Source organism: Gymnoscopelus braueri, assembly GCF_963280865.1.
Source record: "Gymnoscopelus braueri genome assembly, chromosome: 1".
NCBI classification, from domain to species: Eukaryota; Metazoa; Chordata; class Actinopteri; order Myctophiformes; family Myctophidae; genus Gymnoscopelus; species Gymnoscopelus braueri.
The window spans coordinates 61,330,986-61,357,642 of NC_137603.1; the positions used below are offsets into that span (position 1 = coordinate 61,330,986).

General features: G+C 42.3%; 1 protein-coding gene across 1 annotated transcript; it reads left to right on the plus strand.

The window, feature by feature from the left end:
- Positions 1-1,482: 1,482 nt before the first annotated feature.
- Positions 1,483-25,942, plus strand: vps35 (VPS35 retromer complex component). Its single transcript, XM_080444402.1, has 17 exons — positions 1,483-1,570; positions 7,442-7,537; positions 8,127-8,223; positions 9,358-9,481; positions 10,314-10,496; positions 10,760-10,982; positions 12,365-12,448; positions 13,525-13,634; positions 14,305-14,401; positions 15,271-15,419; positions 16,216-16,423; positions 18,453-18,608; positions 19,698-19,820; positions 20,349-20,528; positions 21,909-22,148; positions 22,652-22,795; positions 24,993-25,942. Exons 1-17 carry the CDS (start codon positions 1,568-1,570, stop codon positions 25,170-25,172), a joined length of 2,397 nt encoding a protein of 798 aa, XP_080300528.1. The 5' UTR covers positions 1,483-1,567; the 3' UTR covers positions 25,173-25,942.
- The last annotated feature ends 715 nt before the right edge of the window (positions 25,943-26,657 follow it).

The following is a 26,657-nucleotide window of genomic DNA, read 5'->3' on the forward strand; positions in this document are numbered from 1 at the left end:
TTTGAAAATAGCCGATCTACAAGCTCACAACGCATCGCGACGCGTTGTGAGCTTGTAGATCTGCTATTTTCAAACATTTTAGTACTTTTTACTTTTGGTACTTTAAGTATATTTTGATGCCAACACTTTTGTACTTTTACTCATGTAACATTTTCAACACAGGCCTTTTACTTGCAACAGAGCATTTCTACATTGCAGTATTGATACTTTTACTTAAGCAGAAAATTGTAGTACTTTTTCCCACTCTGATCCTCCTTGGCTTGATCTGAACAAGTCTGAGACCCACCAACAAAAGAGTGTTTTTTTACATTGCTAAACCAGCCTCTAGTAGCCTAATAATAATAATAATACACTTTATTTATATAGCAGCACCTTTCATGACATAAATGTCATGAAAGTGCTCAAAGTGCTTTACAGAGCAAGAAAAACAAAAAACAGATCATGATCAAACACAGAGCAAAAAAAAAGAAATTAAAGCAATGGCAACAATAGAGCAATGGCAAAAAAACAAACAGTGGCAAGAAATAATGGCTACAAATACAAGGCAGTGACTCAAGCAAAACAGTAAAAGCCATAAATAACAACACAGAGATTCAGAAGAAACAGAATCAGCTAAAAGCAAGAGTGAAGAAATAAGTCTTGAGCTGTTCTTTAAAACAGTGGTTCTCAGCGCCCATACCCTAGGTGGGGTTGGCGAAAGGGCCTAGAGTTTGCATGTTCTCCCCGTGTCTCCCAGGGTAGTTAATACCCTCACAAAAACATGTAGTAATCCTGGTCGCTATACCGCCTCCCCCATGACAGCCGGGGCGCCTGATGGAGGAGAAGGGAACTGGTTGGAATAACGTGTTCCTTCCACGCGCTACGTCCAACCAGGGAAACTCCCCCCTGTCAGGTGACAAGAAGGTCAGTTGGTTCTCATGCGTTGAAGAAGGCATGAGCTCGGCCCTGACCTCCCTAGGCTGGTGAGGGGAGTGTAGCGCCCAGGATCACTTAGAAATTGGCACCGGGTGAAAAAATAAGGGTTACAAAATCGCGGGATAAAAATTTTAGAATACAAAAAAACAGTGGTTCTCAACCAGTGGTCCGGGGACCACCAGTGGTCCATGAGGGGGTTCCAGGTAGCCAAATTAATCGTTAGGAACCTAATTGACCCTGGTAACTCTGAGAGTGTACAAATGGAACCAAATGGACCCTAACAGGTCCATTTGGTTCCATTTGTACACTCTCAGAGTTAAATGAACACTGATGATGATACTACTGTGTAGATTGGGACCCCCATTTGATCTTTTCAAATGGGGGTCCCTGGGCTAATATGTGTCAATTTGGGGGTCCATGACCATGACACAAAAAAAGGTTGAAAACCACTGCTTTAAAACTGTCTACACAGAGCCCTTCGCATTGACAGAGACACCCAGTAGGTGTCACTATAGCACGACATCCAATACACCGGCCCAAACAACACCATGGAAGAAGAAGCGTCAGGCTGTGTGTCACATGACACAGAGAATCAATCTGATCCACGACTGTTTCCTCTTGTTGACAGAGACACATCTGTTGATACTAAAACATGGTGAGTACAGTCTCTGACACGTCAATACCACTGCTTTCATCCAAGTGCCGTGTGTGTTGTCACCGTGTCTCTGTCCTAGAGGACTTTGAACTCTAATGATTAAACACTTAATTCAATGCTGCTGGCTCCTCTCTGGCCTTATAACGTTAGCCAACCCAACTGGTTGGCTGGCTGGCTGGCTAGCTAAGTGGCTAACAGGCTAGTGAGATGTGGCTAACAGCTAGACTGGGAGCCCAGTGAGAAATGAAATGAGGATCACATTTAATAATAGAAGTCCTTCATGGTCGCATAATGTCTTCTTAGTGCCTGACTGCCTGTTGGACATGAACATGACATGAACAACATCTGCACTGTATGGGGGTTAGCACAGCAGGCTAACGTTAGCATAACAACAGCTATGGCCAGCTGTGTCGATAAGAGTGATTTGATGAGGAACACACGTTCATTCATGTTGATTCGTGGTTTAAACGGTGGCTCTCAAGGCTTGTATTGATATGCTTTAGACCACGGACCCCCGTTTCATATTGTTTATCTCTGACCCCAATGTACACTGACTGGAGTACATTCCTCAGTTGTTAATATAACTGGTGAGTGTTCACATTGATCCATGTGTACACTCTCAGAGTTAACGATCCGTAAGGGTCCTTTTGGTTCCATGTGTACACTCTTAGAGTTAAAGATCCATAAGGGTCCTTTTGGTTCAATGCTTACTCTCTCTTAGCCCTGAAACATGTACAAGCGTCATGTGAACCATGGCTAACTCTCTGAGATTAGAGATCCTGATCCATAAGGGTCCTTTTGGTTCCATGTGTACACCCTCAGAGTTAAAGATCCATAAGGGTCCATTTGGTTCCATGTGTGCACCCTCTGAGTTATAGATCCATAAGGGTCCATTTGGGTTCTAACAATCATTTAGCTGGGGACCCCCTGACAATTCCCTCAAGGATCCCTGGGGGTCTCTGGACCTCAGGTTGAGAACCAGTGGTTTAAAAATCACCAGCTCTGTGCATGTTTGTATCATATATCCATGTCGGGCCTCTTGTGTCTGTTTTAATCAGGTGTGTTGGAACTATTTTGAAATAAAAAAAAACAGTTTTCCAGACCTGGAAAATGTTTTGGAAAATGTTTGGATATAATTTACATCGTTTTTTGCTGTTGATTTTGTTCATAAAAAACATGTCCCAAAACATGTCTAGCATTGCGTGAAATATGTCTGACCTAATGTATACAGGACACCGTGAGCTTGTAGATCTGTTCTTTTTGTCTGCATGACACCTTTGCTGGAGTCTCAATGTAGGGGCATTGATAGCACACATGTGTAAGAGCCTCATTTTTGCACCATATGATTGCTACAGTATAGGCCTGGAAATGGGGTAAAATACTTAGGAAATGTTTTAAAAATTCATTGTTAAAACTGTGCGGGAACCCTGAACTGATAATAAACAATAAGCCATAATAAGTAATGTCCCAGTGTATGAGATATGTTATATCATTGGCAGCAACAAATGGGCCAATCGGTTAGTGTCCTCTGTGTGACAGCCAGGAGTCATGTGACATATCGTCTCTGTCGGGTGGAAACCTCATTATGTTCAAAACTGTCATTTTTCAGGATTTCAAATTCAAAAAGCATCAAAAGTAGCAGATCTACAAGCTCCAAAAGCGGCGCTTCCTGATGCTTTTGTGTGACACTGTAGTATGATCAAGTAGGGCATTAATTTATTAAAAAAAACACTAAACTTTAAAATATGGAGATAAGAGGATTCTGACCGACAGCAACGATATGATATCATGTCATGCTTTCAGTATCACTTCTGTCTATTAACCCTTTAAGACCTGAAGCCGATTCTACATGTCTCCCAACAGTATTCTGAAAAACGTATGTTTCTATATCAGTGGTGCTCAATCTTTTTCATGTCAAGGACCCCCAAAATTATATGTATTTGGCCGCGCACCCCCATCTCAAAATATTATGTTCCAGGGACCCCTGATTTTGTGTTATTTGTCAGTTATTTCAGACAGTGGGCAGTAAATTATACAATTAAGAATCTGCATCTGCACATGCCTTGTGCTAATCAAATGTTATGAAATTGTGCCTGCATATTTAATACAGCTCCATCTGTCTGTTACATAACGACTCCAGTGGATTGGGGAAGCTGCTGTCTCTAAGGCAGTGGCTCTCAACCGTTTCAGGCTGCGACCCCCCCCCCCCCCCCCAAATAATCGTATTTGAACTGGAGACCCCCCAAAATAATCATATTTGAATTGGGTAGCCCCCTGCCGTGACAAGCACTTGGAATTGTACAGTTGAGGCATTATATTTAGTTTGACTCGGTTCCACAGATAAATATTGTGACAATAGCTGATCTACATGCTTACAACACCGTTGTGGCGTTATAAGCATTTTTTATTACTGTTGAGTGAGAAAACAATGTTGCAATGACGCAACAACCCACAGTTAGGGAACCACTGCTCTAAAGCCCAGTCCACACCAATGATTTGCAATGCAACGAGTTGCAACCTGCAAGTTGCAACCACTGGCAACACAATCCCCAAACTGTGCCTTCCTGCAACATGGAGGCAATAGGCTCTATGCACAGCAGCCATATTGGAAAGAAATTGGGCCTCTTCTTACTTCCTTCTGTTCCATTCTGGTCAAACAGAGTCAGGGTGCTGATAGTGTGCATGTTGGCTCACTGGAAACACTCTGCTACACCAGTGGGTCTTTAAGTGTGGTCCAGGTACCCTCATGGTTCCTTGAGGGGGTTCCAAATGGCCCCTTACGGGTGTGTAACTCTGAGAGTGTACAAATGGACCCGTGAGGGTCCATTTGGTTCCATTTGTACGCTCAGAGTTATGGTGGCCCTTGAAATTAAAAGGTTTGAGAACCACTGTGCTACACTAAATGGAACAGAGCCTTCATTAGAATCATTGGTAACACCTGTGAAGGAACTAAAAAGAGGCCCAATTTATTTCCAATGGCTGCTGTGCATAGAGCCTATTCAGACCACTATGCTTTCTCTCTGCAACACATTTGTTGCATTTTGAATCATTGGTGTGTGGACCGACCTTTACTCTCTAGGTCAGGTGTTCCTAAACTTTTTCGTGTCAAGGACCCCCCAAATTGATACATATTTGGCTGCGCCCCCATCTGAAAATGTTTTGTGCCAGGGGCAGGGACCCCCAGAAGAGAACATTTGTGTTTAAAAACATTGAATAGCCAACGTAGAAATGGAATAAGTGGTTAAAATGATTGTGATGCTGTATTAACACATTTAGCTGGGGACCCCCTGGAAACCCCCCAAGGACCCCTTGGGGTTCACAGACCCCACTTTAAGGACCAATGCTCTAGGTCATGGGTATTCGACAGGGGGTCCAGGACCCCTAGGGGTAACTTAAGGATGGGAGTTACTACGGGGGGGGGGGGGGCGCCAAATGTTTGTTTGATAAGAACTTTTATTTACATTAACGCCTTGAACTCTAGCATCCCTATTCTGGGGGGGTCGTTGGCTGAATGAATAGCAGATCTACAAGCTCACAACGCGTCACGCTGCAACACGTTAGTTGTGAGCTTGACTGAGAGATTTGGTTTAGAGGAGAATAAGAGCAGACAAGTACTACAGAGCCATCGGTCTAAGTTTACTAATTATTGAGGGTTTAAGTGGTTAAATGTCAATTCATTAACATGAATCCAACATATTAATAGAAAAGATCATGTGTAAAGGTTGAAGACTCTTGCTCTCGGTGTGTTATGTGAGTTTTGTGGGTTGTGTGATTTATCTTGCCAGACAGAGCAAGGTTTTTTACTGCATAGAGGAATGTTTGGCATTCCACTCCCCTCTCCCTCAAACTCACTCCCTTTCCCCCCTTCCAATGTTGTAATACAATAACTATTTTGTTAATTTGGGTTTCATTTACTCGAGCATAATAGACATTTTTGTCTAGCAAATGGTCAGAAATAACAGGATTCATACAAGGAAATGCAAACGGTCATATATAAGGTAACACAGGTTCATTGCCTTTACTGATGTGCATAGTTACTGTATAACACGGATGGTTCCGACTTACTGTCATGTGGAGTCAGTCCCCCCCCCCCAAAGGCCCAGCAAAATGATGTCCAAACTTTATTTTACAAATGCAGTATCATTTGTCAGTGGACATAGTTATAACCTAAGACATTTGATATATTTAACCTTTAAGTGACCAGGCAGGTTACTTAGACCTGGAACTGTGTCATTTTTAGATTTGAGCTAAAAAGCATTATTTTACACTTTGGTCTATTCAAAAATAGCAGATCTACAAGCGGCACTTGCCTCTGCTATTTTTTTTAAATCGTGAAAATGTGTGCAAATCTTTTGAATATAAATACTTTTAAAGCGAACATTTTTAACTCAAATCTTTGCTTCTGGGGGTCCCTGGAAAAAAATCTTTTGATGGGGGTCCGCGGCCAAATACATATCATTTTGGGGGTCCTTGACATGAAAAAGATTGAGCACCACTGATATAGAAACATACGTTTTTCAGAATACTGAGATTTAGGAGACATGTAGAATCGGCTTCAGGTCTCAATGGGTTAAGAAAAACATATATGATTTACAAGGATAAGACAATCCTCTTGTCAGGGATATTAAACCGACATAGAACCACCAGGACTGATGATAAAGACTGGCACTCACTCACTCACTCACTCACTCACAAAGGCCTCAGTTGCGCAGTGGTGGTGAAACAGACATCCCTTGTCACACTTTGCCAATCGAATGGATTTGTTACAAAGGGTGCGAGCGCGCGACCAACATGAAACGGGGAGCAATAAATGACTGATCACATTGCAGCAGTAGACAGATCATGTGATAAAGCCAATCCCTCATCTTCAGATGTAACCTACTCATATCGCAGCTCAAAGTCGTACGTTTAACATAACATGTCACAAAATGACACCAGTGTGTTGCAACAATGAGTGAGTTGCAACAATCTGTAAAGATCTTCCTGCCATGGATGATTGACATTGATGTAGTCAGAGAGCGTTGGAGCCAAGTCAGAATACTGGTGGAAGAATTTGGAGACAAACAGGCAAGTGACTTCCTTTGGCTTCATGAAATTAAACCGTAAACATAACGGTAACAAAGTATGTAACGACAGACGGTTTAACGAGATGGGGGGAAAAAAGCCCAAAATGTGCTCAGCTTACATTTCTTACTCTGTAGTACGATGGTGTCATGTACCAAAAATAGCAGATCTACAAGCTCAAACCACACAACGCGGTGTAAGCTCTGTTGATAGCTGGTGAATCTGTCACTTGTCTGTCCTGACTACTTTATGTTCTTTTTAGTAAAGTGACATACTTGCACAATAGAGGAATTAATTATGCTTTACCAGGGGGTCCCCTGCAAAATGTGTTAATATAGAGTCACAATCATTCTAACCACTTTAACCATATTTTATACTTAAAGGTTTTCACTAATGGCAGATATACAAGCTCATAGCTGTAGATCTGCTTTTTTTTTTTTAAAGATTGTGAAAAGATTTAGCAAATCTTTGAATGTATAATTTTTTTTTTAAAGCAAACATTTTTTACTAAAGTCTTTGCCTCTGGAGGTCCGTGGTCCCTGGTCCTTGAGATGGAGGGTTCGCATCCAAACACATATCAATTTGGGGGCCCTTGACATGTAAAAGTTTGAGAACCACTGATTTAGACCCAAGTGTCAGGTAGGACAACCTGAAGCTCAAATATCTCCCCTGGCCAAGTGGAGATTCCCTCTTGTAAGAATGGTAGAAGTTTGGTCTATCATGCGGGCAGACCCGCGTTGGATTCTCATGTAGGTCATGAAACTTTAGGGATTGCAGCTTTAATCTTTATTGTGTTATGTGTTTCAGCCAACCACACAGTCTCCACAGGATGAGCAGGAGAAGCTTCTAGATGAAGCTGTGCAGGCTGTCAAGGTCCAGTCCTTCCAGATGAAAAGATGTCTGGTAGGATATTACTATTATTATCATCCATCTTCAACCGCTTATCCGGAATCTGGTTGCGGTGGAATCGGTTCCAGCAGAGAGCTCCAGACTTCCCTTTCCTGAGCAACATGTGCCACTTCCTCCTGGGGAACCCAAGGCGTTCCAAGGCCAAAATCGAGTCGAAAGTCGACACATCGTTAACATCCCTAGACCCAAGTTTGGGTCGCGGGTTATTTTTCGTTTCCTACATTTAGTTTTTTATTATTTCAAAAGATTTCCCCAAAATCCCCCCAAATTCATTTTTTTTTTATAACAAATAATAATATATAAATTATGTATAATCTTTCGTGAACAAAATTGAAAAATAAATCAAAGAAATTCCATGAATCAGAAAATAAGTAGTGAAAACCGCTGAACTTCAAGCTTACAACACGTCGCATTGCGGCCTGCAACCTTGTAGATAGGCTATTTTCACTAGTTTGGGTCCCGGGGAGACATCAAATTTCTCATTTGGGTCTCGAGCTAAAAAGATTGGGAACCTTTTTTAAGCTGTTGCATCCCCATGTGCCTTGAATCCCGCTGACCCAGTTGTTGTGGTTGTCTTCTGCAGGACAAAAACAAGCTGATGGACGCTTTGAAGCACGCCTCCAACATGCTGGGAGAGCTCAGGACATCCATGCTGTCTCCAAAGAGCTACTACGAGCTCTGTATCCTCTACCAGCAAAAAGAACAATGTCCGCCATTATTATGATAGAATGAGCTTATACTGCATTCATGTCCACATTCCTCTCATTCTTCACATTGTTGGCCATGAGGAGTCATGCTGTAGTTTCCAGTGTCTTGAACTTGAAGTTCGGCTATTTTCGAGGAAGAAATGTGTTTTATTTTAGATTGAAGGAAATACTAGTGCAGGGGTGCCCAGACCTTTTTTCAAAGCGGGTCATATTTGAAAATATGACCGTAGGCGTTGGGCAGATTGCATCTCCTGTCATATTTTTCCTTTGGACCATAACAAAGTCACATATACATGGATTAAAGTTGCATTAAGGACACCATAGGAGAAATGCTGGCTTGTGCAGTGAAAACAGCCTATCTTTTGTAGATGGGTTGTTTTCGCTGCGCATGCCTATCGACATGCCTATCTACATGCTCATGCCTACAGTATCTACAAGCTCTCAATGCGTCAGACGCATTGAGAGCTTGTAGATAGGCTGTTTTTGGTTATTATTTTAAGCATTTGTAGTGGTCAAACTAGCAATAATTATGTTCTGAAGCATTTCCATAAAATTTTAACTCTTAAACTGCCAGAGTTTCTCTAGAACAGTCTGTAGCCTCTGCCAGTGTTTTCTAAGCTAGTACTTAGAAAAACTGTTATTTTTTTGTCTGTTTATTTTTTAACATTGAAGTGAATGGAGCAGCAACTTTTTGGAAAATGTTATCTCCTGGTTCTTTGTGACGAACGGAAAAACCCAAAAAATTAAGAAACATTTTTTTTGCAATAGCTAAATTCTCAAAAACGTTTATAAATGTTTTTGGCAGGTAATGAGTGTAGTCTTTGATAATTTTGTATAAAAGCAAAGGCCTGTGACTTCTTCACCTGGTTGGCAGTATGTAAAACAGCAGGAACAATATTACTAAAACATCATAATGTTACATATTGTGTAATATTTTTAGGAAGCAGCGCTAGTGTGAGGGGGGCTCCTTTTCATACTGTTTCACAAATGGACTTGGTCATACAAACATGTTCAGTCGTGAGATTGTATTTGCTTTAATCCATGCGTAGAAATGCATCACATTGACAACCAGGTGTTTCAGTAGCTTGTCCCTAACAGTGAGTCCAGACATGGCCATCTCTGACGAGCTCCACTACCTAGAGGTCTATCTGACGGATGAGTTTGCCAAAGGACGCAAAGTAGCTGACCTGTACGAGTTGGTGCAGTATGCAGGAAACATCATCCCTAGACTGTGAGTATCCTCATAAATCTTTTTTTATTTTATTTTTTAACAACTGGTTTTTGTTTCATTTGATGTGTTCAAGCCCATCTACACCCCAGACAAAAAAAAATCATGTGCACGCTGCAATCGGGTGGCTAAATATGTATTAAATACACTTAGGACCCTATCTTGCGCGGCCCTATGCCTAAACTTCTTAGGCATTTTTTATAATTTTGCCATTTAAAATGGTGAAAATAGCCGATCCACAAGCTCACAACGCGTTGATGTAGATCGGCTATTTTCACTATTTCAAAATGTTTTGCAAAGTAATAAAAAAATGCTTAAGACGTTTGGGCATAAGGCAAGATAGGGTCCATAGACTTAAACCACTTTCAACCTGGCCTCCCTAATCATCATTGTAGGCAAAAAAAAAAGATCTACAAGCTTACAACACATCACGGTACGTTGTGAGCTTGTAGATCTGCTATTTTCCCACGACTTGACGCTGTCGTACTTCGAAGTATAAAATAGGACATGAATTGACAAAAACACACAATGACATAAAATGTGGAGATACAAGGTTTCTGCCTGACAGCAAAGATATCGTCTCTGTTACTTTTCAGGATTCAAAGTCAAAAACGGCAAAAGTAGCAGATCTTCAAGCTCAAAACGCGTCGCTTCGTGCCGCGTTTCGAGCTTGTGGATCTGCTACTTTTGATGCTTTTGTGTGACGCTTGTTGTATGATAAAGTAGGGCATTAATTTAAAAGTTATGACATGGAGATAAGAGGCCCGACAGCAACGATAAATAAAGCATTAGCAAATCAAGTGTAATTGAGTTGTTTGTGATTTTTTTTCCCCAGCTACCTGCTGATCACAGTGGGCGTGGTGTACGTGCGCTCCTTCCCTCAGTCGCGTAAGGACATCCTGAAGGACCTGGTGGAGATGTGTCGGGGCGTCCAGCACCCGCTCAGAGGCCTGTTCCTCAGGAACTACCTGCTGCAGTGCACCCGCAACATCCTCCCTGACGATGGAGAACAGCCCGAGTAAGGAAACAGCAAGTTAAAAACATAAGATCTGATGTCACCAAGACATGCTTGTCACTCATTTATATCTAGGTGGGGAAGTTCCCTAGAACAAGGGTTCCCAAACTTTTCAGGCCGTGACCCCCCCAAAATAATCATATATGATATTTAGTCGACTAAAATATGACTAAAACGAAATCAAATTTTATTCAAAAGACTGACTAATAGTCGAATTTGACTGCTGTCAAAATTAACACTGGTAACTGGTGTCCTGTTCCGCACAGAGGCACGGAGGAGGCAATGACGGGCGACATCAACGACTCCATCGACTTCGTGCTGCTCAACTTCGCCGAGATGAACAAGCTGTGGGTGCGCATGCAGCACCAGGGCCACAGCCGCGACCGCGAAAAGAGGGAGAAAGAGAGGCAGGAGCTGAGGATTCTGGTAGGGACCAACCTGGTCCGCCTCAGCCAACTGGAGGGAGTCAACGTGGACAAGTACAAACAGGTGTGTGTGTGTCACTGTACACTTGCTGTTACATTAAATTAAGAGGTTTCGAGCTTGTAGATCTGCTACGTTTGATGCTTTTGTGAGACACTGTAGTATGATCAAGTAGGGCATTAAGTTACGAAAAAACACAAAAAGTTAAAATATGGAGATAAGAGGTTTTTGCCTGACAGCGGCGATATTGGGATATTATCAGTAGGCAGAAATCTCTGATCTGGCTATGTGACACTACCCGTTATGCCCTCCCTGCCCGGCTCTCCTGCTCTGAACATGGCTAATTGTGTTCGGCCAAGCCGAATGCACTGGGGTGAATTTCAGACTCCGCAGTGGTGGACAGGTACTTGACCCCTTGTGCCATCCAAGCACACTTCTAGTTTTCTGTTTCTACCGCTCAGTGCAGATCAATAACAGCGGGTCAGGGTTAGTCTGCCTTAAGTGGCTCTTTGAAACCACTTGGATTTAGTTTTGTGTGTTGCAGGCTGTTTATGCAGTAATATGAAATGTACGTGTGTTTGAGTCCAACGGCTTCTGGCCTTAAGGTTCAGGATTCAGATTTAGCTTCTAGCGTATTCATTCTCGCAGAGTCCGTTCATATTTTCAGATGGGATAAAAGAAAATTACGTGCACAAATAACTGGGCCACGGGGTAATTGTTTATAATATGAATCATGTACGAGTAGAAATTGGGAAGACTCTTGAATGCGGAGACTTCTGGCATGTTTAACCCATTGACGACACAGTAGCTACTATCTACAGTATGTGGGACTAGAGAGAGGCAGTCTGGGAATCAGAAGGCTGCTGGTTCAAACCTTGGTTTGCCCAGTCTGTGTATGTTAAAGTGTCCCTGAGCAAGACCCTTAACCGGGGTGCTGTATTCATATCAGTCACTAATGGTTAGAATGGTTACATGCAGAGGAAGAATTTCAGGTATGGGACAAATCACTAAAGGAGACACCATTTCATTTTATTCTGTTATGCCTCACAGTATATTTACTAAGTACTACTTATCACCTTTTTCCCCAAGCATGGTACCGTGGTGGGTTGGATTCTGTTCAGTTCAGTAGTGTATGAAAGTCAACTTGCAGTAAGTTGCAGAGAGACTTGAACACTTAATTGAGATCGTTAATCCAACACGCTAAATATCAACGTGTGCTTATTTTTGTCAATGTTGTGTTTGAATCCATTTTAAAGCACAAATTGGTTTGAAACCTGTAGCAGATGATACTGGAGAAATGGATTTATGAACCGAATTCAAACAAAGTATATGGCTGAAGCTGTGAGTAGACAATGACGTGTATTGAGATGCTGCTATGTCTTTTAAAACGTGCTCATCCGTTATCTGTCAGTGCTCTGATATCTCCTTTATTCTTCTCTTCTCTCCAGGTGGTTCTGGCTGGTGTCTTGGAGCAAGTGGTTAACTGCAGAGACTCACTGGCTCAGGAATACCTTATGGAGTGCATCATTCAGGTACATAAACAAATACCTTATGGAGTGCATCATTCAGGTACATAAACAATCATAATAATCATAAAACCGCCACTCACAGGGAATGTGCGTTGTGATTGGTTATCAGCCAATCATGCGGGTTTTGACATCACAGATGGGGTGTGGCCGTGCGCCAGTCAAAAATGTTCACCCATACTGTAGAGTTAAAGGGAAGACCACAAATTTTCAACATTGAACTATGTCTTTAATACACCTTAGAGCTGTTGTGTGGAAATAAGGAAAAAAGTCTGCCCCCCTTCTATGTTGCCTAGAACTGGATAATTGATTGATGTCAGTGATCAGTGACATACGCACGGTGTACTTTTGGCTGAGGGGGCGGAGCCAAAAGTACACCCTGTGTATGTCACTGATCACATGACCTCAATCAATTATCCTTTTCTAGGCAACACAGAAGGGGGGGGACTTTTTTCCTTATTTCCACACAACAGCTCTAAGGTGTATTAAAGACATAGTTCAATGTTGAAAATTAGTGGTCTTTCCCTTTAAATGTGCTTTTCTGCCACACAAGACATAGCATTTCATTGTTCTTTAACGCGTCGTGTTTCAACACGTTGTGAGCTTGTAGATCGGCCATTATCGGACAAGACATTTGGTGTTGAGGGGGGAAAAGGAATGGACCAAGTTTTCTAGAGCCCTGGGGGTTTAAGTGGTTAAAGATTATGGTATATTTCCCTTTAAAACCTTAGCTGTTGTTTACAATGCACTAATATATAATACATATACGCCCCATTCTGGCACTAATAATTACATTTTAGTCCCAGGAGTGATGGCAATTTATGGCAATTTTGGTCGTTTGAAACCACTAGGTCCAGTTGGGTGTAAGGAGCAGCATGGCTTCTAGGGGGTGCTGAACACCACATTGTGATTTGTGCGTCTTCGTTCATAAACTGCACACAATCGTAACTTACTATCAATATTGTCTAACGATTGGACAGGGAGACCATGCCACTACTAGATACATTATATGTTGACTGTTTTAGTGATACTTGTGGACAACATTAAGTTTCCATTCTGTTCTCTTGTTTCTCAAATACCAGGTTTTCCCAGATGAGTTCCACCTTCAGACTCTGAATCCGTTCCTGCGTTCATGTGCTGAGCTGCACCAGCATGTCAACGTCAAAAACATTATTATCGCCCTCATCGACAGGTACACACGTTTACACTTTTCTCTACAGTTAGTTGTAGGTATTATAGAGTCAATTAGCTCTTTTCAAGCCAATTAAAACATGTTCATTATCACTGGAAATAATGAATATTTGACTACAGGGCATATCCTAATTTCATTATACAAGCGTGAAAAAATTAGAGATGTACAGCCACACCTAGTATTGCATATTTATTAATGATTGGCTTTTTTTTACTGTATCGGCTTACTGTGCAAGTCCTGATTTATGCACACATGAGGTGACATTAGGTGAAAAGCAGATCATTCTACAATAGTTCATTAAGCCTTACAGCGTGGTTGAAGGCTTTTAAAAAGGTTCTACGTATAGAACACAAAGGATCGTAGAAAATGTATCCAAGGGTGGTGCAGGCAGGGGTAAAGTACCTGTTCACAACTGCCATTCTAATTCCCCCCCGGTGCATCCATCTTGCTGAGCATCTATACGAACACAATTGGCCGTGTTCAGGGGAGGAAAGCCGGCCGGGGAGGGTGATGTTTGTCACTGCATGTACTCCTATGGGCTGTCAGTGGGGAATGTTCTAAGAAGGGGTCAAAAAAACTGGCTAGTCTAAATGTATACATAAAATCCAGATCCATAAAAGTTTTAAGAGCCATTAAACAAGCTGATGTCATTTAACGCTCTGTGTTTCAGACTAGCACTGTTTGCTCACCGAGAAGATGGCCCTGGCATACCAGCTGAAATCAAACTGTTTGACATATTCTCCCAGCAAGTGGCCACCGTCATTCAGGTACATGTCACTAGTATTTATTTCTTAATTTCACTGCAGATATTTTCCAATGCTACAGACTTATCCGCAGGCACTGGTTTAATGGTTTTAACAGTTTTCCTTGACACTGAACCCCAGATGATCCGTGGACGCAAGAACAATGTGCAACGTTTCTAAACCTAGTTGTTTGAATTTCATATTAAAGCTGCACTATGTAACCTTCCTTCTTCTACCCCGGATTTGAACCCGGTTTCCTGCGCATGTGCTGACATTTTGACCATTGAGCTTAGCTAATAGAGCCTGCCTGCTTGCTTAGGGGATTGAATCTTGACCATCAGGTCAAAATTCGTGTCAGATCCTGTGTCTATAGGTGAGACATGACCTTTGACACGATCTATATGTCTCAATAGAAGAAGCAGGGAGTCAATACAACCACCCCAATTGTATAAGTTATATTGTATTAACATACTCTACCATACAGATTGGACAAAATTAAATTTTATTCATTAAAAAAAGTTACATCGTGCCGCTTTAAATGAACACAGAAAAGATGGCACTAGCCCAGGGGTGATGCAACTTTGATGATGGAGAGGGCCACTATATTTCCACACTCACTCCAGAGTTGTTTAGAATTGTAACAGCTGTCAATAATATATCAGTATTCCGATATTAACCTGTGGGACGCATTAAGTGAAGGTGAGGGCCGCATGTGGCCCCCGGGCAGCCAGTTGCCCATGTATGCACTAGCCCTTGCAGGGCTATGGGGGGGGTTCAACAGATATTTTCCGAAAATGCATTTTATTCGATTTCACTTTGACTTTTGGTTCATGCTCTGGAGTTTCCTGCTTTTTGTCTCTCACCTCCGTGTCTCGTTTCCTGTCTCCTTCCAGTCTCGCCAGGACATGCCGTCAGAGGACGTGGTCTCTCTCCAGGTGTCTCTCATCAACTTGGCCATGAAGTGCTACCCTGACCGTGTGGACTATGTAGACAAAGTCCTGGAGAGCACCGTGGAGATCTTCAACAAGCTCAACCTCGAACAGTAAGGCCTGAGTTAGACTTAGAACGTCCAAATGTCCAACACGGAATACAAAACTGTCCTACAGTACGTTGCGGCCGTGACTTGAGCAATCAGTACTCATGTTATTTTGAGATGGCTAAAAGCTACTGCAGTGGTAGATGACCGGATAGTGTGTTGACTGACTGCATGATAATGGCAATTTCCCTGGTTTGATTCCGGTAAGCAGTGGTGTAAAGTAACTAGTACATTTACTCAAATACTGTGTGTTTTGAGTTACTTTTACTTTACTGGAGTATTTCCAATTTTCTGTACTTTTACTTCTACTCCACTGCATCTCAGAGACATATATTGTACTTTTACTGCATTACAATTATTTGAAAACTTTAGTTACTAGTTTGTAGATTTCGATTGTTATTACAAAACATACATTAACCACTTCAGCCCTATATACATTTCGGCTATTTGAAAATAGCAGATCTACAAGCCCACAGCTTGTAGATCTGCTATTTTCAAATGATTTGTATACATTTGAAAACTTGAAATGGGACATTCTGCAGAATGAGTACTTTCTACTTTTGGTACTTTAAGTACAGTTTCATACCAATACTTTTACTCAAGTAAATGTTTAATTCCGGACTTAAACAGAGTTCTTCTACATTGCAGTATTGATACTTTTACTTAAGTAAAATATCCGAGTACTTCTTCCACCACTGCTGTGTTGCACGTCTTTTCCCCTTTGTTCTCCCGTCTCTCCACACCTCCCTGTCTAAACTAAACAAAACAACAAATCCTCCCTGTGTGTTCCCTTGTGTCACAGCATTGCGACCAGCAGTGCGGTGTCCAAGGAGCTGACCAGACTGCTGAAGATCCCGGTGGACACCTACAACAACTGCCTGACCGTGCTGCAGCTCAAGCACTTCCCGCCGCTCTTTGAGTACTTTGACTACGAGTCCCGCAAGAGCATGAGCTGCTACGTCCTCACCAACACGCTGGAGTACAACACCACCATCATGGCTCAGGAGCAGGTGAGGACGTCTTTCAGGACGGCCACGTTAAAAATACCAATTTTATATCCATGACACCACCCCACAAAGCCTTGAATTCATGGAGATGTCTTTGTTTTTGTCGCATTCCTGAGACAATACTTTGATTCCCGGGTCATCGGTCAGTAGGAGACTCCACCGATCATCAAATGGTTTATTGGCTTAGGAACGCGATAAAAACAATCTCCATGAATTCAAGGTTTTCATGGGGTGTGTAATGGACCCTTCGCTAAGCCCCACCCACTCCACTCTGTGACTGGTGGTGCGAAGTTAGTCACACCCATGCCTGGCAGCGCCTGGCAATCTCTGCTTCTCACCCATTGACTTGCATGTTAAATGACGGCTTTTCCCCTTAAAAATAATCGATCATTTCAGCAGCAATAGCTTCAAAATCTCTTCTAAATCTAGTCAACAAGGCCTGCAGTAGGCTATGCACTGGACAAATGTGCATGACATTATTTCAATAAACTAAAAACACGGGAAATGTTAGAGGGAGTAATAGCCATGGATACACGACGGTCGTCTGTCTCGACCGTCATGGATGAATTTCAACCTGGTGTTTGCACTTTCTCCATTTATAGCCCGTACATCTACAGAAACGTTCATATTTCAAATATAAAGTGCTTATCCCATGGCCACGGATGTTACATTTATGTACGGGCTCTCAAAAGTACCCGTATCATCCGTATTGTTCAATAAAAAGCATTTTAATCTGATCGGTGGCCATTTTCTCCATATGCTTTCAACAAAGCGACCCTATCGGTTGGTAGGTGTATTGCACTCTGATACATTATAAGTCTATGAGAAAATGGCCACCGATCGGATTAAAATGCTTTTTATTGAACAATACAGAATATACGGGTACTTTTGAGTGCATCATTTTAACATCCGTGGCCATAGGGTAAGCTATTTATATTTGAAATCTGAACGTTTATATATATGTACGGACCGTAAATGGAGAAAGTGCAAACACCAGGTTGAAGTTGATCCATGACTGTAACAGGAGTTTTCATGTACCGCAGGGTAAGACTACAGTAGCAGTTAATAAATAGACGAACAAATGAATGAATATACTTTAACGTGCGGAATCCGAAACAGGCAGCGCTGTGATTCTGAATTTTGTTACGATCACGGTGATTAGTAGCCTATTATTGACACCACCTGGGCGAGTGAGTCGTGTCGTGTAACTTTCCTGACGTGTGTATGTGTTCAACAACACAGCCATATTCAGCCTTGCAGTTTAAGTGCAGATTTCAGCCTGGGAAAAGCAGCCTCCAACGGGTTTGGGTATGTGGTTCATAGTCACCATTGCGTTATCGTGGTATTCCTATTCTTGCTATTATGTTGCAAATGATTGTGTGTGTGCGGGCGAAATAACATTGACAGCTATGGCAGGTGACGAAAGCTTGCCAGACCTGTGCCAGGCTAACAACGGTTGCTAAGCTGGCATTGGACAATCGCTTTTGGGGTGGGGTTTAGCGAAGGGTCCATTGATAGAAAATAAGTAATTGTTTGGGTGAGGCCGATTCTACTAATGAAAAAGGTAGTGCACGCACATCCGTGGCCCAGGTGCTAGACAAACAAAGTATCATGAAAAAAAGAATAGAGTCTGCACACTGGTAAAGTTGCAAAAAGCTCCACTTGATAATTTATTGCTCGTCAACGTTTCGGCCTGTTCAGACCTTCATCAGGACATATATAAGTCCTGATGAAGGTCTGAACAGGTCGATTCTACTAATGCCTTCTACATGTAAAAAAGTTCTCAAACGTTTTCGTGCCAAGGACCCCCAAAATTATATTTATTTGGCCGCGAACCCGGATACTGAAATGGTTTTGTTTCCCGGAAGAGAAGACAAAAATAACTCAACTACAAGCGTTGCACAATGGTGTTGCACAAAAATAGCTTGTACATATGTAATAGGCTCTTTTCACTATCATTTAAACTGTTTGACAATTTTAGCCTATAAATAGGAACGCCAGGCTGAAAGTGGGTAACCGTCTCTCTCCACAGGTGGACTCCATCCTGAGCTTGGCGTCGACGCTGATCCAGGACCAGCCAGACCAGCCAGCAGAAGACCCAGACCCAGAGGACTTTGCAGAGGAGCAGAGCCTGGTGGGACGTTTCATCCACCTGCTGCAGTCAGATGACCCCGACCAGCAGTACCTGGTGAGAACAACCAGCAGCTTGTCTGATTTAATATTTTATTACTTTATCAAGAGATCATCAATACTAGGAGCAGTAAAAGTATATTTACAGAAAAAAAGTGGGGGGTCATTTCTTTTGGCAAGCTAGAAGACTTGTCTAGGTCCAGTTGCAAATTGCAGACAGGTGCTCTTTTATGGAGGTTTTGAAGGAGGGTAGGGAGTCACACTTTTTGGTGGCTGTTGGTAGAGCATTAACCCATTAAGACCTGATGCCGATTCTACAAATGTCTTCTAAATCCCAACAGTTTTTGAAAAAAACGTACGTTTCTATATCAGTGGTTCTCAAACTTTTCCATGTCAAGGACCCCCAAACTTGGCCGCTGACCCCCATCTCAAAATATGTTGTTCCAGGGACCCCCAGAAGCAAAGATTTGAGTTAAAAATGTTTGCTTATAAACAATATATATTCAAAGATTTGCACACATTTTCAAGAATTTTTTTAAATAGCCAAAGGTTAAAATAATGCTTTTTAGCTCAAATCAAAAAGTGACACAGATGCGTTCCAGGTCTTAATGGGTTAATGGTAGAAAGAATTCATCCCCATGTTTGTGCCGAATCTGGGGGGGAATGAGATCAGTGGAGCTCCCTCTGGTGTTGTGCCTGTGGGCGTTTCTCACTCTTTTGAAGTAGTTTGACAGGTACATGGGCACTGGTCCCTTCAGTATCTTGAAAACCATGCCCATTGATACAATACAATAAACCAACAACCAACAGCTTCTGTCTGATAGGACCAGAAACCATTCATACAATAAAAGGTAGAATTAAATCATGGCTACTTGAGAGGATAGCAGTGAGAGCATTCAACTAGCTCCTAATATATTTATTTTAGGCTATTGTCAGTCATGATAAAGAGTGTAATATGTATTAAAAATGTATCTGCTGTAAATTATGTTTTTTCTAAATGGTGTATTCTGTGTTATTTAATAAGTATGTGTAAAACACAGTGGAAATAAGTCGATGACTTTACTGTGTCTTATTATCCACGATTGTCTTTTTAACCGTCTTGTAACTTAGAATGAGTGTGAATGAGTTTTCTATGTTCTTTGGGCAGATACTAAACACGGCACGCAAGCACTTTGGAGCCGGGGGCAACCAGCGGATCCGCTACACACTCCCTCCTCTGGTGTTCGCAGCCTATCAGCTTGCCTTCAGATATAAGGAGAACTCCTCATCGGTATGCACGCGCACAGACACACACACACACACACACACACACACACACACACACACACACACACACACACACACACACACACACACACACACGGGCAGAAACGCACACACACACACACACACGGGCAGAAACGTATCCATATTTTAACATTTCGTATTTTTCCGTAAATTGACGCCCTACTTGATCATACTACAGCGTCACACGAAAGCATCAAAAGTAGCAGATCTACAAGCTCTGCTTATTAACCTCATATGTCCAAAACTGGTACTTTTCAGGATTCAAAGCAGATCTACAAGCTCAAAACACGTGGCTTCGCGGCCGGCGTTTGGAGCTTGTAGATCTGCTTGTGGATATGCATCTGTGTCACACAGTAGTATGATCAGGTACGGCGTTCATTTACGAAAAAAGTTAAAATATGGAGAGTGAGAGGTTTCTCTCCGACACCGACGATATCCTGTATGTTCTTAAATATGAACTGGTCCCCATACAATCCTCTCCAACGTTCCTGTGTCTCTGTACTTCTCTCAGGATGACAAGTGGGAGAAGAAATGTCAGAAGATCTTCTCGTTCGCCCATCAGACCATCAGTGCACTAATCAAGGCGGAGCTGGCTGAGCTGCCACTCCGTCTCTTCCTCCAGGGGGCGCTGGCCGCCGGCGAGATCGGTTTTGAAAACCACGAGACGGTGGCCTATGAGTTCATGTCACAGGTAACGGACCCACAACAAGTCTTTTCAATAATAGCCAGTATGACCAATATGCTGATAAGACTTGAAATATAGCAATGAACATTTAGCAATTTAGTCTTTTAGCACAGTGGTTCTCAAATGATATTGGCGGGGTCCTAAGATCATTTGTTTAATGTGGATCATTGTTTTCTCACTCAACAGTAAACAAACCAACATACTGTATAAGTGTATACAGGGTATCTGCACATTTCTAAAGTGACAACTTTTAAGACCATTTTAATAATTCTACAATGAAAATATATCAATTTAATAAAATAAGTCCATTACTGCGTCAAAAGTAATAAACAAAGTAGCCAAAATAACTTGTCAAATAATACCTAAGGAAAAAGGCACAAATCTTGAAAATAGGTGATCTACAAGCAATATTTATCTGTGGAACCGAGTCAAACTAATTTTGACAGGTTGCTTGTCAGGGTGGGGGGTCCCCAGTTCAAATATGATTATTTTGGGCGGTCCCCAGTTCAAATATGATTATTTTGTGAGGTCGCAGCCTGAAAAGTTTGAGAACCACCGATTTAGCAGATGCTCTAGAGCAGAGTAAATATAATGAATCCTAGTCAACAAAAACGACAGGGTAAAAGCAGATGTAACTAGAATGCTAAGAAAACAATGGCGTGCAGAAAGTAACTATAACATACATAGACTATGTGAACAATTAACCAGCAGACTGCATGGTACAGTATAACCACCGTCCATCAAAGTAGACAAGAAGTGATAAAAGGAATGAGGAGTGCTAGGGGGAGGTGGGGTAGGCAGCCCATATCAAATTTTGATCCAGATATGATCAAGTCTGGACAGTAAAGAAAACACAAACAGATTTTTGCTAATCAGATTTGAGCCACATTCCCAGGTCAGACCAAATTCCTGTTTGTGCTATTTGATGATCCAGTTCAAATGGTAAAATCAACAGGAAGTTGTCATTTTTTATGCAGTGTCAGGTTTTGTGATGTTATACTTTGGCAGATTCTGCATTTGTTTGTTTTTGTGCTAAAAGGAAGCATACGAGAATATTATGGGAATATCAATTTCTAGTCAACAGAGCAAGTTGAAGAGATCTCTCCAATATATGTAGCTGCATCACGGCAAGGTATCTACTAAACCAAACCTCTATCAAACCACTGAACCCGTCAGAGTAGAGGGAAGTAGCTGATCTACAAGCTCACAACGTATCAACATGATGCTCATTAGCTTATTATTATGGCTTATTTTTGACTAATATTTTGCCTGTCCAGAATAGGGGACGCAAGGGTTCATGTGGTTAAGACCTTTGGGGTGGACAACGTGCGTGTTAAATAACCATTTTACCTCTGTATCTGTTCTTCCACCCCCCCCACCCCCCAGGCTTTCTCTCTGTACGAGGACGAGATCAGTGACTCCAAAGCCCAGCTGGCGGCCATCACGCTGATCATCGGCACCTTTGAGCGCACGCGCTGCTTCAGCGAGGAGAACCACGAGCCTCTCCGGACGCAGTGTGCGCTGGCCGCCTCCAAGCTGCTCAAGAAGCCCGACCAGTGTCGCGCCGTCAGCATCTGCGCCCACCTGTTCTGGTCCGGAAGTAGCACCGACAAGAACGGAGAGGATGTAAGACATGGCGTTGTTGTTGTTTGTGAATGAAGCTGGGCTCACACTACAGGATAATTGGGCTGATTTGGGCTCATGACAATCACGGGCCGTTCCCGGTTTGAGGAACCGACTATATGCCCAGATGATACCTTTAATTTTTCCTATGTTTTGTTTTGAATTATTATTATTTCAAAAGATTTTCAAAACAATTTCCCACTTCCAAAGTTATAGTTGGGAAAAAATACTTTTAAGAAGTAGTAAAAATTGCAGATGTGACAGATGTGAGTTTGTAGATTGGCTATTTTCACCAGTTTGGGTCCCGGGGAGACATAGAATTTCTCTTTTTGGTCTCGAGCTAAAATGTTTGGGAACCACTGCTGTAGTGTGAGGGGTTCATAAATCCACCCTTAAACCTCTCGATATGCACACGGACGCATTGGTGCCTCCCCAATAACTACCTGACTCAACTTGACAACCACTCTTCTTAAGAGACGATCGTGATGTGTTTCTGTGTTGCTCAGATCCGTGACGGGAAGCGAGTGATGGAGTGTCTAAAGAAGGCCTTGAAGATCGCCAACCAGTGCATGGACCCGTCGCTGCAGGTCCAACTCTTCATCGAGATCCTCAACAGATACGTCTGCTTCTACGAGCGCGAAAACGATGCGGTAAGCAGCTTGCAAAAAAAACACAACTGCTCAACCTCACTGTTGAACTCAATCCGCCTTCATCACAGCTGCACTGCCAAATGACAATACACTTTCATTTAGGCTCGCCATGTGGCAGAAAGACAAATAACAGCAGTGCAGATAGCTTGAAGTGAAGACGTTTTTCACACTCTTGGAGCATACCCGCAGTCATAATGAGGACATACTGTATAACATTAGACGCCACATTGTTTTATTCCCTAGTAATTCACTTCCTGTAAACACAACCGTACTGTGTTATGACATAAATAGACTTTTATGAATATAAATGAATCTTGATTTAATTCAACGTTTTGGTTCCCATAGCCACACGTTCTCCACTCGCACCTGATTTGAATTAGGGAGCCACTATTCGGCTGCTACCTTATTTATCCAACTCAAGATGACAGCCAGACGGTGCTTTACTGGTTTTAAACTTAAACGGTACATTAAAATATGTCTCTGAAAACATTGGAGGTGAGAAATAAGCAATGATTAGGTATTGAAGTAATAAGTAGTAAGGTAGTAGATAATGAAATGGAACATACCTGTACAATTCATGTTGGCTCAGGGTCTGTCACTCATAGAACTGGTTTCATTATGATTCACACTACTTAAACAGTCACCCACACGCAAAGACAAAGATACAATTCATTTTAAACGGAACCACTTACCTCAGCCTGCCAAATATAAGACAACTTACAACCTAATAATCAACTTAAGCTGGGTCATAGATACAAAATGTTTACTGGTAATGCCCCTGACTACTTTAGGAGTAATGCCAAGTTGATTGTACATCAGTATGAAACTAGGTCGAACCAAACGGTATATGAGACACCAAGAGTCAAAGGTTGTGGCAAGAGTTCTTTTATATACACAGGTATTTCTGCATGTGTCAGGCAGTCTAATCTAAACAGTGTGAAAAAACTGTTATGGCAAAAGCTACAGGCTAGTAATCTCTCAAGAACAGCTCCATCGCTGCGCTTGGATCTGTCGGTAGCCGTGTTGACAACCCGTGCACATTGGCGTGGCGGGGGCGTGCCTTCAGATCAGGAAGCAGGCCGCGCTTTACCCAATCAAATGTAGTGGGTGGGATTTACATGTGTGCTGCTCAATTCCCACTGGAAACAAACCGAAACTCATTTAAAGGAGAATTCCGGACAAATTAAGTGTTATCTTTCATGTCTCGTTACTCACATAGCGACGTAAAAAGTGGCGTTCTTTTTTTCCATATATTCCCCTGTCGTCATTTTTTATCAACACGAGTTGCCAGGTTCTGGAAAGAAACAAGCATCCAGTGTTAAATCGTTCGCCATTAACGGCAGGCTCGCAGGAATTTTCAGCGCATGTTTGACTATCATGAGACTCTACAATGAATCGTAGTAGAGAAAAAAATAACATTGCGTCGGTTATAATAGACGAACTTCACTAACCCACTCGCTCCCATTATAACAACGGAGGGTGTTTAAAAAATGACGACAGGGGAATATATGGAAAAAAAGAACGCCACTTTTTACGTCGCTAGGTGAGTAACGAGACATGAAAGATAACACTTAATTTGTCCGGAATTCTCCTTTAACAATAGCGTCCTCGGAGCAGACAAAACCACGGAAAGTTAGTAACATTTTAACTTGCTTTCATCATAGAAACAAGTGGCTTATAACCAAAACGATCCATGTTCTTTGGGAGAAATTGTGTTGGTGTTCCGTGGAGAAAGCACGGGTTGTCCGTTCAGTTCCGCCCAGAGCCAAATGAATAAGTAAAAAACAGCAGAGGGCGCTGTTTTTCCTTTTTATTTGACGATGGGTTCCCAGATTGACAGGCTAGTGATGCACTTTAATTTGGGATTTTATGGTTTGATATTGGTTTGGGATTTTAGGTTGTTTTTTCACTGGTCTTGTATTTTGTAAATGTACGTGACGTGTTGCGTGTTAAAATGTATTGGTGCTATGTCATTTATTGGACTATTTATTTTTAGTTATGCTGCAGGACCACATTGGAAACAAGTGTTTCATTACACTTTAAAGTGTTATCCTGGGTTTAAGTTATATTGTGATTTGACCAAAATCAAATCAAATAACAAATACAAGACAACTAAGTTGTAAGAGCAAGACCGTTTACAATAATTTAACAATACCCCTTCCTTCCTCGCCTATCCTGCTGGTCCCTGGACCTCCAGGTGACGATGCAGGTGCTGAACCAGCTCATCCAGAAGGTCAGGGAGGACCTGCCCAACCTTGAGGCCAGCGAGGAGACGGAGCAGATCAACAAACACTTCCACAACACACTGGAGCACCTGCGTCTGCAGCGGGAGTCCCCCGAGTCCGAGGGCCCCGCCTACGAGGGCCTGGTCCTTTAAAAAAGAGCCGGTTCCATCGGGTCGTCTGTCTGAGGAGAGGGCCCTGTCTGTCCAACGAGGCCCCTGGTCCTTTTAAGAGCCACAGGGAAGCAGGATGGGAGGGTGGGGAGAAAGTCCATATATATATAACTAGATTATGGATATATATTTACACACACACACACACACACACACACACATGCACATCCAGGGTATTCCATGTGACAGGGGACGGGGATAAATAAATAAATCTATAAATAAACCATGTTGCGTCACCCTTTCCCCACAGTGACACCTAGTGGAGCGACCTATCTTGCTTTTCTGACCTACCTTGTTTTTTCTGCCCCCCCGCCCGCCCCAGAAAACCTTCCCTCCCCTCCTCCTGGCGTCATCTAACGACGATGACATCGTCTCTACCTTTGAGTTCTGGCCAGCACTTTTTTTTGTTTTGTTTTTTGCTTGTTTTGTTTAGTTTTTTTACCGACGACGCTGCACTTCAATCTTTTCCCCGCCTCCGCACTTCTTCCAGAAGTTGTGACATCATCATTCCTTCCTCCATGATCATTCTGTCCATCTGGAGTCGCTGCGGCGGTGGAGAGAGAGAAAGCGAGAGAGAGACACACCCCCCCCTTCAGCTCCCTGTCGAGTTTTAATCAAACCTCTGTTTGTCCGTCACTGTACATGCATCCCCCCATACCGTAGCCACGGGTTCCAACACCCCCTCTGTGCAATGAGATGCATTAATCGCTCGCTTCCTCTCCCAATCAAACGTAAATAAAATGTTAAACCATGTTTGCATGTAAGTGTCTTATTGATTTTGAGTCATTTATTTTTTTTACAAATTGACCAGCTGTTCCACGACCATCTCAGCCTCTCCAGCCACACGTGTGGATTTAAGTTCTCAGTCGCCTTTCACAATGTATAAATAGATAAAGTGGCTGTATTAACACATTTTGCTGGGGACCCTCTGGAATCCCCCCAGGACCCCCAGGGCTCCCCAATAGGCGGCAACTGTCCGGCCTGCGACGACCCTGCGAAGAATTATATACTGTTCAAGCAGACTAACAAACACATCTGTAAGTAAATTGTTGATTCTGGACTTATTTAGATTTTCAGTATGTACAACTGGCTGCTGTTAATCTGTATTACTTTTCAAGCTGACTTATTTTGTTTCCAGAGTGCATTTTTTCCTTGTGTGACCCTCAACACAGGATTTAAGAATCCCAGGCCTAAAATAAAACGGTGTCAAATTAGCTCAATTAGAGAGAAAAAACGAATAAAAAAAATAAAAAATTCCGCCCCTGGCCCTCGGCTTGGTACCCGAGACCTAATTTGTCCCTTGGGGAAAAGTAATTGGGGAACCCTGCACTAGAGTGACAACAGCAGGTAAGTAAGGGACACATGGTTTAACCTCCACATAGCAGATGATGTGAGTATTGAGCAGTTGTCACATTCCCCAAAGAAATGGTTGCAAGATGATTTATATTGTTGCCTGAATGCCTCCTC